Below are 14,147 nucleotides of genomic sequence, written 5' to 3'. Positions count from 1 at the left end.
ATTGAATATGAAAGGGATTCTTTTTTTTTTTTTTACTAAGAATAAAAGTTAAGAGCATAACAAAGCTCTCTGCCAAGGTTTGTGTGGTGCAATCTACATGGACAAGGATTACCAGAAATAAGGTCTCGAAATTAAAGTGTGGTTCATGCCCCACGTGCCTGAGGTAAAAAGCTAACAGAACAGACAAAGTGGATCCAGCAGAGTCCAATAGCTTTATAACAATTCTTTCTGTTCTGAGAACGCTTTCTCTATAAAACAGTCAGATCAGCTAGAGTCAGGATGAACTGACTAGAATCATAGAATATTAGGATAGGAAGAGACCTCAGGAGGTCATCTAGTCCAACCCCTGCTCAAAGCAGGACCAACACCAACAAAATCATCCCAGCCAGGGCTTTGTCAAGCTGGGCCTTAAAAGCCTCTAAGGATGGAGATTCCACCACCTCCTTAGGTAGCCCATTCCAGTGCTTCACCACCCTCCTAGTGAAATAGTTTTTTCCTAATATCCAACCTAGACCTCCCCCACTGCAACTTGAGACCATTACTCCTGTTCTGTCATCTGCCACCACTGAGAACAGTCAAGCTCCATCGGCTTTGGAACCCCCCTTCAGGTAGTTGAAGGCTGCTATCAAATCCCCCCTCATTCTCCTCTTCTGCAAACCAAATAAGCCCAGTTCCCTCAGCCTCTCCTCTTAAGTCATGTGCCCCAGCCCCCTAATCATTTTCATTGCCCTCCACTGGACTCCCTCCAGTTTGTCCACATCCCTTCTATAGTGTGGGGACCAAAACTGGATGCAATACTCCAGGTGTGGCCTCACCAGTGCCGAATAGAGGGGAATAATCACTTCCCTCGCTCTGCTGGCAATGCTCCTACTAATACAGCCCAATATGCCATTGGCCTTCTTGGCAATGAGGGCACACTGCTGACTCATACACCTCTACCCCGATATAACACTACCCGATATAACACAAATTCAGATATATCGCGCTAAAGCAGAGCTCCGGAGGGGCGGAACTGTGCACTCCGGCACATCAAAGCAAGTTCGATATAATGCAGTTTCGCCTATAACACGGGTAAGATTTTTTGGTTCCCGAGGGCAGCGTTATATCGGGGTAGAGGTGTAGCTAGCTTCTCGTCCACTATAATCCCCAGGTCCTTTTCTGCAGAACTGCTGCTTAGCCAGTCAGTCCCCAGCCTGTAGCAGTGCATGTGATTCTTCCTTCCTAAGTGCAGGACTCTGCACTTGTCCTTGTTGAACCTCATCAGATTTCTTTTGGCCCAATCCTCCAATTTGTCTAGGTCACTCTGGACCCTATCCCTACCCTCCAGCGTAGCTTCCTCTTCCCCCAGTTTAGTGTCATCTGTGAACTTGTTGAGGGTGCAATTAATCCCATCATCCAGATCATTGATAAAGATGTTGAACAAAACCGGCCCCACGACCGACCCCTGGGGCACTCCACTTGATACCGGCTGCCAAATAGACATTGAGCCGTTGATCACTACCCATTGAACCTGATAATCTAACCAGCTTTCTATCCACTTTATAGTCCATTCATCTAATCCATACCTTTTTAACTTGCTGGCAAGAATACTGTGGGAGACCATATCAAAAGCTTTGCTAAAGTCAAGATATATCACATCCACCGTTTCCCCCATATCCACAGAGCCAGTTATCTCATCATAGACGTTTAAGCTCACAGAGCCAGTTATCTCATCATAGACGCAGTCAGGTAGGTCAGGCATGACTTGCCCTTGGTGAATCCATGTTGACTGTTCCTGATCACCTTCCTCTCCTTCAAGTACTTCAAAATGGATTCCTTGAGGACCTTCTCCATGATTTTGTTGGAGACTGAAGTGAGGCTGACCGGTCTGTAGTTCCCCGGGTTCTCTTTCTTCCCTTTTTAAAATATGGGCACTATATTTGCCTTTTTCCAATTGTCCGGGACCTGCCTCAATCGCCATGAATTTGCAAATATAATGGTCAACGGCTCTGCAACCACATCAGCCCACTCCCTCAGTACCCTTGGATGCATTGCATCCGGCCCCATGGACTTGTGCATGTCCAGCTTTTCTAAATAGTCCTTAACCTGTTCTTTCACCACTGAAGGCTGGTCACCTCCTCCCTATACTGTGCTGCCCAGTGCAGCAGTCTGGGAGCTGACCTTGTCCGTGAAGACTGAGGCAAAAAAAGCATTGAGTACTTCAGCTTTTTCCACATCATCTGTCACTATGTTGCCTTCCCCATTCAGTAAGGGCCCCACACTTTCCCTGACCACCTTGTTGCTAACATACCTGTAGAAACCCTTCTTGTTACCCTTCACATCCCTTGCTAGCTGCAACTCCAATTGTGCCTTGGCCTTCCTGATGACACCCCTGCATGCTCTAGCAATATTTTTATACTCCTCCCTAGACAGCTATCCAAATTTCCACTTCTTGTAAGCTTCCTTTTTGAGTTTAAGCTCACCGAAGATTTCACCGAAGAATGGATATAACTCTGAACATTAAAGGTTTTCTAGACAGTTCAAACTCAACCTCAGGAATGTAGTCCTTCAGTCATCCATTAGTTTCCTTTCATGGCTAATTTTACGTACTACTTCTGGCTCACACAGCAATCCGACCTTTCAGAAATGAGAATTTGAGAATCATGTGCCCCTGTTTTATAGCTACTTGCTGCATTACTTAGGAGAGAGCTTTTCTGCCAGTTCACCATGTGCAAGTAAATTCAGCCTAACCATAGCTTAATTTGTTATTCTGCTTTTGTCAATCAGTCTGAGCTGACGCTGGCTTGGCAGCCAGCCCTTTTCGGTCTGGGTGCTGTACTCTGAGCAGTCTGACTAGCATGGCTCAAGGTGACCCATTAATGATAGTTTCTATAAAAGCTTCTCTATACAATTACAAAGCAAGCATCACTAAATGCAGTTTCTAGCAATTTCAGCTAATTCTGAGTTCAACCACTCAAGAAGCACAAGAAAATGAATGTTTCTTGAAGAGTGAAAGGTAATTTTTTTTTTTTAACAAATGCTTGTGAGGTTATCTAATGGAAGTTAACGACTAAGTTCCTCTGGCAAATCACAGATCATTCTTTTAGGTAAAGTGAGATAAAATGGCAGAGCTACTAAATGGAGGGTTTTTTTTTTTAAATGTCAGGTTGAATCTGCAACTAAATATAACTCATGAGGGAAGGTCAGACACAAAGTGTTTGTCCATAAACAGAGCAGATGACTAGTAGTATCAACACATGGAGCAATAATTGGGTAGAAGTCTGTTATTAACAAAGCCTTCATCTGCATATCTACAGTACAGTAGGGTTACAAGGTTTCATCAAACATCGTCTGGAGCCGGAATTAGATTGCAGAGTTTCTTTAGATAATTGTTCCTTTCTGATTCTGGGCCTAAACCACAATCCCTCATGATTACAGGAACAGGTCTCTGTTTCCTAAATAACCCGGCTGAAATCCTCTCCTGTGCGCGTGGCCAGCACGTGGCCTATGCACCATCTAATTCCCACTTCAGCCTTATTTTGAGGTCTTCAGTGATGCACCGGCATGGTGCTGACCCTCTCGGCAGGGGTGAATTTCATCCCTACTCCATTAAAAATACGACATTGCGGAATTGTCGAGTTATAGATGGGAAAAGGGATATGGATCCAAAGGAGTTCAAAGCAATTACACACCAGATCTTGAAACCAAGTTTATCTACCATTCTCTGGGACTTAAAATCACTGTGCCTTATCATCCTACTTTGGATCTGTGGGGATTAGCAGAGTAATTACTGTAATATTTTATAAAATTACTGCCTTAACCTTCCAAGTTTATAATCCTTCTCTGATATGCATATATTGTACCTGGAGGATCATAGAGAGGACACTGGGATAATGCATTTCAGACTGTATTTTATTAATATCCTGGCCAATAGCTGTCAATCCTTTATTGTTTTAAAGGTAAGTATATCATGTAACTAGTGAACAATGATATACCTAGAAGTGGCGTGTACTGGTTTATAGAATAGAATACTTTATTTATATTACTTCGTCTTTGACTACAAAGAAATTCTGTATGTTCCCCCTGCTATTGTTTGAAAGTCAGATGGGTGCTTTTGGGAATGCTACAAGTTCTGTTTGTTTCCCAGCGTGTTTTTCTGACATAAAACTTCACGCAACTGGAATTTCTCTAAGGAAGGGGCCCAGAGCTATCAACTCTCCCCAGCCCCACACTCTTCCCTCCCCCCAGCCCCAAGCTCTCTCATGCTGCCTCTGCACCAAAAACGCATGCTGTCCTCTCTGCACCCACAGCTCCACACTCTCCTCCTGCTGTCCCACACCCAGCCCCACATTCTTTCCCCCCCCAAGCCCCGAGCTCTGCACCCTGCACTCAGCCCTGCTGTCTCCCTGCCCCACTTCCAACCCCATGATCTCACACCAAGAGATGGTCAGGCTGATGGACAGCATCCCAGAAGGGGCCAGGCAGTTCTGGGAGCCCTTGACCACATCCTCCGTCTGTGTCTCCACTTCCCCAGGAAGCGTCAAAAGCCCAGATCCAATCTTCCGAACCCTCCTGGAGGCTGGGATGCCCAGTGCCCCTTGCTCCACTCCTCCCAGAGGCTGAGGGTGCCTGTTGCCCATGGCACTTAAAGGACTGCAAAGTGTGTGGGGGGGGCACACACAGGGTTGCAACACCACTGAAATTTGCCCTGGCTGCCCCTCCATTATGCCTGCCGGGGAGGGGATCTGCTGCTGTCAGGCCCGGCTCCAGGCACCAGCTGAGCAAGCTGGTGCTTGGGGCGGCAGATTGTTCGAGGCGGCGTTCTGCCCAATCCTAGGGCGGCACGGCCGCTTTTTGTTGTTGTTGTTGTTCTTGTTCCGCTCCGGCCGCCCTGTAGGGGGCGGCGGCGCGGAGAACCAGAGCGCCCTGCAGGGCAGTCCTCTTCCTTCCCTCCCCACCGACCGGAGCGGAGCCCTCGCGGCAGGCGGCAGGAGGCGGCGCAGCGGGAAGGGCCGCGTGGCAGCGCCCCTGCTGTAGCCCTGGCCGCCCCCTTCTCTCTCTCTCCCGCCCGCTCGCCTCCCTCCGGCCGCCCCATTTTTTTTTATTTTATTTTTTTTTGCTTGCGGGGGCCAAAAAGCCAGAGCCGGCCCTAGCTGCTGTGCCACCCAGCTCTGGTCAGCAGCCGGGGGGAGCCTGACCCTCCCCTCCCCTTTGCACCCTGCATTTAAAGAAACCTGAACCAATGTAAGATGGGAAGTGTGATTTAGGCTGTTGACATTTCACGTGGCATCATTTTTAAACACATGAGAATGGATTCATTACAGGTGACGTTCCCTGTAATCCAGTGCACTGCTAGGGCCGCACATTAAGGGATGAACAGAGTCTAATGTGAACCCTTTGCACGCTCAGTTTTACCCATTTTCTATCATGTGTTGGCTTCAGCAATAGGACATCAGCCTGCTGTTAGCTGGACAGCAGCTTTCTTCCTTAAAATAGGTGTGAGGGGCTAGGTTTGATGCCTGACTGTGTGCGCCATGGAAGAGTATGCTCATCCCTGGAAAGGAGGACTGTCTCCCATTACTCCGTGCCGATGTCTTTAGATCATTAAAGAGCAGGACGGTGGCTGTGGTGCTGACCCTAGCCGTATGCAATCATCAGTGTTCTTAGACGGCCCCCAGGGGAAGATGTAGGATGAGTAGAGTACCGCTTTTAAAAAGGCTTTCAAATGACACTAATTGTGTTCTTTTCTGTCTTTCTTCCAGCTCCAGTCAATCCTCACTTAAGTAAGTATTTTTATCCTTTGTTGCACTTCATCACTGGAAGAATTAGCGTTGCATTAATTGTTGCTTCATGGTTATGCAATAAATAGGCAGCGTTTCATTTTCATTTATAGTCCATGGATTCCATAAGGTCCATTTTAAGTCTGTCAGACAGGACTGCACTCGCTTGCGGTTGGAGACTGGAACTTTTTTGTAATTTCCAGTTGCTAAACAGACAGTACTCAGATCCAGAGAAGATTGCGGCTGCTGGACATACCCCTTCCCCTGTGTCCCAAACTGATGAATAATCCCTAAGGAAAAGGCGCATATGCTTTCAAAGGTCCTCCAGGTATCTGGGTAAATGGTCCTTGATTAACAACGAAAGGAGAAAGTGAGTGTAAATGAAAGGGTGAAGCTATGGATTCCTCAGTGTAATTTGCACAAATACACAAATACTCGAGTATGTTGCTCCACATCCAAATTTCCTGAGTTTGCAAAATTAGGCTAATAATAATCTTGAAAGAAAAGACACTCTTCTAAGATTATTAAAACTTCCTCTTCTGTTGGACCAGAAACACCATTGTGTTTGTCCTGCTGTTTTCACACTTCTGATTCTGGTCAGAACCTCGTCTACATATACCTACTTCCAGGATTGATAAGAGAGAGAAGCTATTGCTCCAGGCCATAGTGATTGCATGCTTTGCTATGGGAACGTGTACACTTGCACTAGGGAAGGGCAAACTGGTTCAAATAAAATAAGAACCAACCAGACCTATCACCAGAGAGTGAACCTGAATCATTACTGCGGTTCTGTAAACTACTGTATTGAACATAAGAATGCCTATTTTGGGTCAGACCAAATTGTCCATCTAGACCAGTATCCTCTCTTCCAACAGTGCTCAGGGGCCAGATGCTTCAGAGGGAATAAACAAAACAGAGCAATTTATTGAGGGATCCATCCCATTGTCCAGTCTCAGCTTCTGGCAGTCAGAGGCTAAGGAATACCTAGAGCATGGGGTTGCGTCCCTGACCATCTTGGCTAATAGCCATTGATGGACCTATCCTCTGTGAACATATACAATTCTTTTTTGAACCCAGTTATACTTTTGTTGGTTAACCTTTCCTTTCTATTCATTCTCATCTTCACACACCTCTGAGTTCAGATGTGTTATAAAAACACAAGAAAGGTTGTTTTCAATGAGCTGGAGGAGATAGGGTAGAAGGTACAGTAAATATCATAGAATCATAGATTAGGGTTGGAAAAGACCCCAGGAGGTCATCTAGTCCAACCCTTGCTCAAAGCACGACCAACCCCAACTAAATCATCCCAGCCAGGGCTCTGTCAAGCCAGACCTTAAAAACCTTTAAGGATGGAGATTCCACCACCTCCTTAGGTAACTAATTCCAATGCTTCACCACCCTCCCAGTGAAATAATGTTTCCTAATATCCATCCTAGACCTCCCCCACTGCACCTTGAGACCATTGCTCCTTGTTCTGTCATCTGCCACCACTGAGAACAGCTGAGCTCCATCCTCTTTGGAACCCCCCTTCAGGTAGTTGAAGGCTGCTATCAAATCCCCCCTCATTCTTCTCTTCTGCAGACTAAACAATCCCAGTTCCCTCAGCCTCTCCTCATAAGTCATGTGCTCCAGCCCCCTAATCATTTTTGTTGCTCTCCGCTGGATACTTTCCAATTTTTCCACCTCCTTCTTGTAGTGTGGGGCCCAAAACTGGACACAGTACTCCAGATGAGGCCTCACCAATGTCGAATAGAGGGGAACGATCACGTCCCACAATCTGCTGGCAATGCCCCTACTTATACAGCCCAAAATGCTGTTAGCCTTCTTGGGAACAAGGGCACACTGTCGACTCATATCCAGTATCAGGGGGTAGCCATGTTAGTCTGTATCTACAAAAACAACAAGGAGTCTGTTAGTCTTTAAGGTGCCACCAGACTCATATCCAGCTTCTCATCCACTGTAACCCTCAGGTCCTTTTCTGCAGAACTGCTTCCTAGCCACTTGGTCCCTAATAGCAGTGCATGGGATTCTTCCGTCCTAAGTGCAAGACTCTGCACTTGTCCTTGTTGAACCTCATCAGATTTCTTTTGGCCCAATCCTCTAATTTGTCTAGGTCCCTCTGTATCCTATCTACCACTCCTCCCAGTTTAGTGTCATCTGCAAACTTGCCGAGGGTGCAGTCCACGCCATCCTCCAGATCATTAATGAAGATATTGAACAAAACCGGCCCCAGGACCGACCCTTGGGGCACTCCACTTGAAACCGGCTGCCAACTAGACATGGAGCCATTGATCACTACCCGTTGAGCCCGACGATCTAGCCAGCTTTCTATCCACCTTACAGTCCATTCATCCAGCCCATACTTCTTTAACTTGGTGGCAAGAATACTGTGGGAGACCGTATCAAAAGCTTTGCTAAAGTCAAGGAATAACACATCCACTGCTTTCCCCTCATCCACAGAGCCAGTTATCTCCTCATAGAAGGCAATTAGGCTAGTCAGGCACGACTTCCCCTTGATGAATCCATGCTGACTGTTCCTGATCACTTTCCTCTCCTCTAAGTGTTTCAGAATTGATTCCTTGAGGACCTGCTCCATGATTTTTCCAGGGACTGAGGTGAGGCTGACTAGCCTGTAGTTCCCCGGATCCTCCTTCTTCCCTTTTTTAAAGATGGGCACTACATTAGCCTTTTTCCAGTCATCTGGGACCTCCCCCGATCGCCATGAGTTTTCAAAAATAATGGCTAATGGCTCTGCAATCTCATCCGCCAACTCCTTTAGCACCCTCGGATGCAGCGCATCCGGCTCCATGGACTTGTGCACGTCCAGTTTTTCTTAATAGTCCCGAACCACTTCTTTCTCCACAGAGGGCTGGTCACCTCCTCCCCATGCTGTGCTGCCCAGTGCAGCAGTCTGGGAGCTGATCTTGTGCGTGAAGACAGAGGCAAAAAAAGCATTGAGTACATTAGCTCAATTGTCATTGTTTGTTTGTTTGCCCTTTTCTGATGTGGCCGATTCTTTTTTATGTGAATGTTTCTCATCTGATCTGGCCCCTAGATTATCCTCTTCCATCCTCTGCTCCTGACTATAACCTGGAGATTCTCTATCATTAGACTCTCCCCTAAGAGAAGTCTCTGTCCGATCCACGTGCTCCTCTGCAGCAGTCGGCTTTCCCCCATCTCCTAGTTTAAAAACTGCTCTACAACCTTTTTAATGTTTAGTGCCAGCGGTCTGGTTCCACTTTGGTTTAGGTGGAGCCCATCTCTCCTGTATAGGCTCCCCGCATCCCAAAAGTTTCCCCAGTTCCTAATGAAAGTAAACCCCCCCTCTCTACACCATCGTCTCATCCACGCATTGAGACTCTGAAGCTCTGCCTGCCTACCTGGCCCTGCGCGTGGAACTGGGAGCATTTCTGAGGATGCCACCATAAAGGTCCTGGATTTCAGTCTCTTCCCTAGCAGCCTAAATTTGGCCTCCAGGACATCTCTCCTACCCTTCCCTATGTCATTGGTACCTACATGTACCACGACCACCGGCTCCTCTCCAGCACTACATATAAGTCTATCTAGAACAAAGGCAAAGCAAGCTAACTTTATAAAAGGATGTTACTAAGCTGAAATCCATAGACATTTACTTATGATGGTAATATTTGATGAAATATCCCACTAGTGAAACTTGACAAAAATAAATCTCAATAAGCATTTTGGCTGTGTGTTGAGCTTTACGGGCTCCTGTGGTAGACTGAATAAGATGTAAGCTGCTACGGGTAATGAGAAACTTACCTTTTATTGCCCAGACATCGTGTTTGGTCAGATGTGCAGAAATGCAGCTGGAAAGAGAAGGAAGTATTTCACGCCCATCAGTATTCTTGCTATCAGTCAACTGGGAGTAAAACTGGTTCTCAGCTACTGTGAACAGTTTCTCTGATTCTACAGTTCAAGAATCATAGAATCATAGAATATCAGGGTTGGAAGGGACCTCAGGAGGCCATCTAGTCCAACCCCCTGCTCAAAGCAGGACCAATCCCCAACTAAATCATCCCAGCCAGGGCTTTGTCAAGCCGGGCCTTAAAAACCTCTAAGGAAGGAGATTCCACCACCTCCCTAGGCAACCCATTCCAGTGCTTCACCACCCTCCTAGTGAAATAACATTTCCTAATATCTAGCCTAGACCTCCCCCACCGCAACTTGACCATTCCTCCTTTTTCTGTCATCTGCCACCACTGAGAACAGCCTAGAATACAGTAGAACCTCAGGAATGGAGGTTGTTTGTAATAAATGTTCGTTAACTCTGAACAAAACATTATGGTTGTTCTTTGAAAAGTTTTCAACTGAACATTGACTTAATACTGCTTTGAAACTTTACTATGCATAAGAAAAATGCTTTTAACCATCTTAATTTAAAAGAAACAAGCACAGAAACAGTTTCCTTACCTTGTGAAATCTTTTTTAAAACTTTCCCTTTATTTTTTTAGTAGTTTACATTTAACACTGTATTTGTTTGTACTATACTGTACACTTGTAGTGCATTTGCGCTTTTTTTTTTTGTCTCTTCTGCTGCCTGATTGCATACTTCCGGTTCCAAATGAGGTGTGTGGTTGACCGGTCAGTTAATAACTCTGGTGTTCATAACTCTGAGGTTCTATTGTAGATGACTCAACACTTTAAACCTGCTCGCTGATGATCCCGTCTAGTGTGTTAATAATTAGGGCAGAATGGAAAGACTCCCATTAACTTGAATGGGCATTTAATCAGCCCTTCATTGATTCCATATATATTTAATGTATTAAGAAAATATTTAATAGCAATCCCAGGTGCATTCAATGACCTTTGTCTCTAATTTTAAACTTCAAAACTTCTTTCCTTCTTTTCTTCTTTCTTGGCAAATTTATTGTTCAGTTAAAGAACCCAGATTAACAGTCCTAGATATTAAGTCCTCTGTCTACAGAACAGTTTTAATGTGGGAAACATCAGAGTTGCATTAGTAAGAAGGATCACTTTGAGCAGTGAGAGGGGGTATCTCATTGCCCTACCCATACCCATGTCCTTGGTCTGTCAGGATCAGCTTCCAACTGTCCTAGTGAAGATGGGGAAACATGTCAATCAAGAACTGGAGTGAGCCCAGCCAATCATTTTACTGAGGCCTGGGCTACACTAATGCTGTAATTTGATCTAAGTTACTCTAGTTAAGTTACATAAGTAACGTCACTTAAGTCGATGTGCCTTAGTACGACTTACAACAGTGTCCGCAGTACGCTATGTCAATGGGGGATGCTCTCTTGTGACATAGCTTCTGCCTCTAGTTGAGGTGGATTAAAGATGTCGATGGGAGAGCGCTCTCTCATCGATTTAGCATGTCTTCACCAGACCCACTAAATCGATGCTGCTGCATCGATCACATTGGCGTCAAGAGTAGTGTAGACATGGCTACTGAATGGCCATCAGGTGGTAACAACTTTAGGTCAATAACATCTGGGGGAAAAGCCTTGCCCTACTGAAGTCCATGACAAAATTCTCATTGACTTCAATTGGGCCAGGTCTTCATCCTTGAGATGGATTCAAACCAGTAAACTAGAGATAAAAGATTCTGTATTCCATTACCCATATCATCTTTGTTTTCTAGATTCTCATCTTATTTATCTCACAAGTGTCAATTTAAAGATGCTGTCTGTCTGGATAAATAGACCACCAAAAACCTGTGTTCATAGACAACTAAGAACTGATTTTAAACCCAGGAAATTCTGCCCTTTACTTTAACTTGATGGGCCTGATTCTGTGTAAATCAAGACTAGTTAGTGGATTCGCCCTGGATAAAACTGGTTTGTGTGAGACCAGAATCATTCCCTTCATGCATAAATTCTGCAGCACGCAAATGACATAAAATGATTCCATATTTTGAGACTTCTGAAATAGCTAAATGAACATTTTCCAGTGGGTTAAAGACTGAGATTTAGCCTTTAATCTGTATTCCCTTTCTTTTGTGCGTTTATTAATGACCACTAAGGCTCTGTTGTCACGATAGATGCATGTAGCTCCCATTAATGTGAACAGAAGTTATGTCTCAAGAAGGAAAGAGATTCAGATATAAATATCCATATTTAAATTTGGGTTTTGTGGGGGAATGGATGACCTGAGGGATTCATGATAGCATGCAGAGCATTTTGTCTTGAGGATGCTTTTTCACATTTGGCCCTGCTTAGCAGTGAAACTAATTAATGGCCTCAATCCAGTTCCTAAATTGCCATGTGCTTGGAAAATAAAAGCCACCACCATATTGGTGCGGTTGACCAGAGGCCCATGACCTGATCCTGAATTATAAGGCCAGTTTATAAGACTCTCTGTGAGCTGAGGGGTGAAAACATTATACCTATTGCAAAAGTGCTTCTAATAATTGTGAGTGAAGCCAATATGGCTGAGATGCAAATAGGAGGCTGTAAAGTATGAATATTCATGTTAAGTGAGGCTTGGAATATGCTGAGGCCTACTGAGGCATGTTAGGCATGTGTTTGTTAGCATGGTATTATTGCTTGAACAAAGGTTATGAAATGATATATGGCAGCTCCACCTTCCCCACACCAAAGGCAGCATGGGGTGTGGTAAACAGAAACGCAGGAGCTTGAGGTGGGCTTGATCCCAGCGTTTCCATCTATGGGGCCCAGCCCAGCGAGGTCCTGGGGCTGGAGGTTGTAAAATTTAGTAATGTGTATCTTGTTACAGTTTAGCAATGCATTTTATGGTAAACAGGTAAACCACAAACAGATGGTAGCATCTTAGAGGCTTTTTGCAATGAGAGTTAACCACACTGACATACCAAAACTATTGGGAAAGGGACTGATGCGAGTGGCTGGCTTACCTGTTGGAAATATGACTACGGTCAACTGAAATAACACATGTAGACAGGTGGAACCTAACGCTGGTCTCCTGGAATACTCACTATGAATAAGGGCTGAGACTTAATCAGATATGGCCCAAGATGAATGGGGGTGGAATGGAGAAAGGTGTCTAAAAGTTTGTCAAACCTAGCCCTAGTGGGGAGATCTGGAATGACAGTGGAGGTGACATCCAAAACCATCATCTCCTCTTGTGGCGTGCTCCACTGACTGTTTCTTCCATCTTTGTTTCAAACGGTCTCCGCGAGGTTGTAGGTATGCATAGTGTAAGACTGTAAGTATGAACAATGCAGGAAACTTCTGCACTTCTTTTATTCTTACACTTATGGATTTGTTTTTTCTATTATTTCAATTATAGTCATCTGTATTAACTCAAGTCATAAAGTTTGTGTGTGTTTCAGCAATCTCATCTTCTTAATTAGCACCAAATAGCCTGTCTTTGTGACAGGTGCACTTTGCAACCTAAATTAATCCCAGGCTACAGTGCTAAATGGCTCCCTTATTGATGCGCTTAGAAGATAGGACAAAATTTGAATGGACCTAAAGACCTATCCAGCCTGTCATGAGCTGGGGCATCTCAGCCAGACAGGATTGTGTTGGGAAGCACAGACTGCCAGCACTCATGATATACCTCTTTAATGGATGACTAAAGGACAGGGAAGATCTGTTCAAAACCTCTTGAATTCTCAGACAGGAAATGTACAGATCTGATCTCTCAAGTTAATTTCATGTTTATACTTTTGTCTATTTGTTTATATGTATATAGTGCCAAAAATACTTGGCACTAGCCCTTTCCAATTTATTCCAAATGCCATTTGCAGCTGACTCTGTGTTAAATAAATGGCAAACTTGTGCCTACTTTTTCATTGGGCCTGAAAATTTTTTTGCTCACTCAAAGAAAAAGGCTTTTAATCTGCTGATGTAGAATTTCTAAATGAACCTTCTGCAACATGCTTCAAAGTGCAAATGTAGCCTTTAAACTACTGCAGCAGAGTTAGAAATGGCAAGACGGACAGTGAAGCTGACTTTGGGTTTAACTCAGCTTGTTGTAGGAGCTGAATCAGATTTTACTCATTTTCCACTCTGGTTAGCTGTCACGTAAGCAATATTTCATCCTTGAATTGTATCACTCTGTGCAAGAGCAGCGCGTGTAAGGTACTGGCGACTCTGAGTTTCCATCTTCAGAGCTCGCTATTAATGCAACGCTTTGGGTCAGTGGAGAGGGGAGAAGGCCCACACACAGCCCCCACAAGTGCCAGTGGGTTGGGACCACGAAGCCTGTGGCTTGTCTGAGATCTGCTTGGATGTTTGGCCACTTTTGGCTCTCTCAAGCCCCTCATCAGCATGATTCCTGTTGTCAGGAGACCCCTTGAATCACCTTGAGGGAGGATTTGTGGGAGGGGCCCATGCAAATTAATGCCAAATTTATCTAAATTAACGTGTTCTATAGCATTAGCTTGTCCTTCAGGTTTTGTAGTGGGGATCCTCATGGAAGTGTTGC

The 14,147-nt window shown here is 44.9% G+C and overlaps 1 protein-coding gene across 2 annotated transcripts in view; it reads left to right on the top strand.

Annotated features, from left to right (window-relative positions):
- MDGA2 (MAM domain containing glycosylphosphatidylinositol anchor 2) overlaps nt 1-14,147 on the top strand; it is a 619,444-nt gene that overhangs the window by 579,636 nt on the left and 25,661 nt on the right. For both annotated transcript variants that reach the window (XM_034770448.1, XM_034770447.1), the window contains exon 12: nt 5,742-5,762. In XM_034770448.1, the coding sequence (XP_034626339.1) occupies nt 5,742-5,762 (21 nt within the window). The remainder of the gene's footprint in view (nt 1-5,741; nt 5,763-14,147) is intronic.

The sequence above is a fragment of the Trachemys scripta genome, chromosome 4 (genome assembly GCF_013100865.1).
Source record: "Trachemys scripta elegans isolate TJP31775 chromosome 4, CAS_Tse_1.0, whole genome shotgun sequence".
Lineage (NCBI taxonomy): Eukaryota > Metazoa > Chordata > Testudines > Emydidae > Trachemys > Trachemys scripta.
This window is presented reverse-complemented; position numbering and strand designations above follow the sequence as displayed.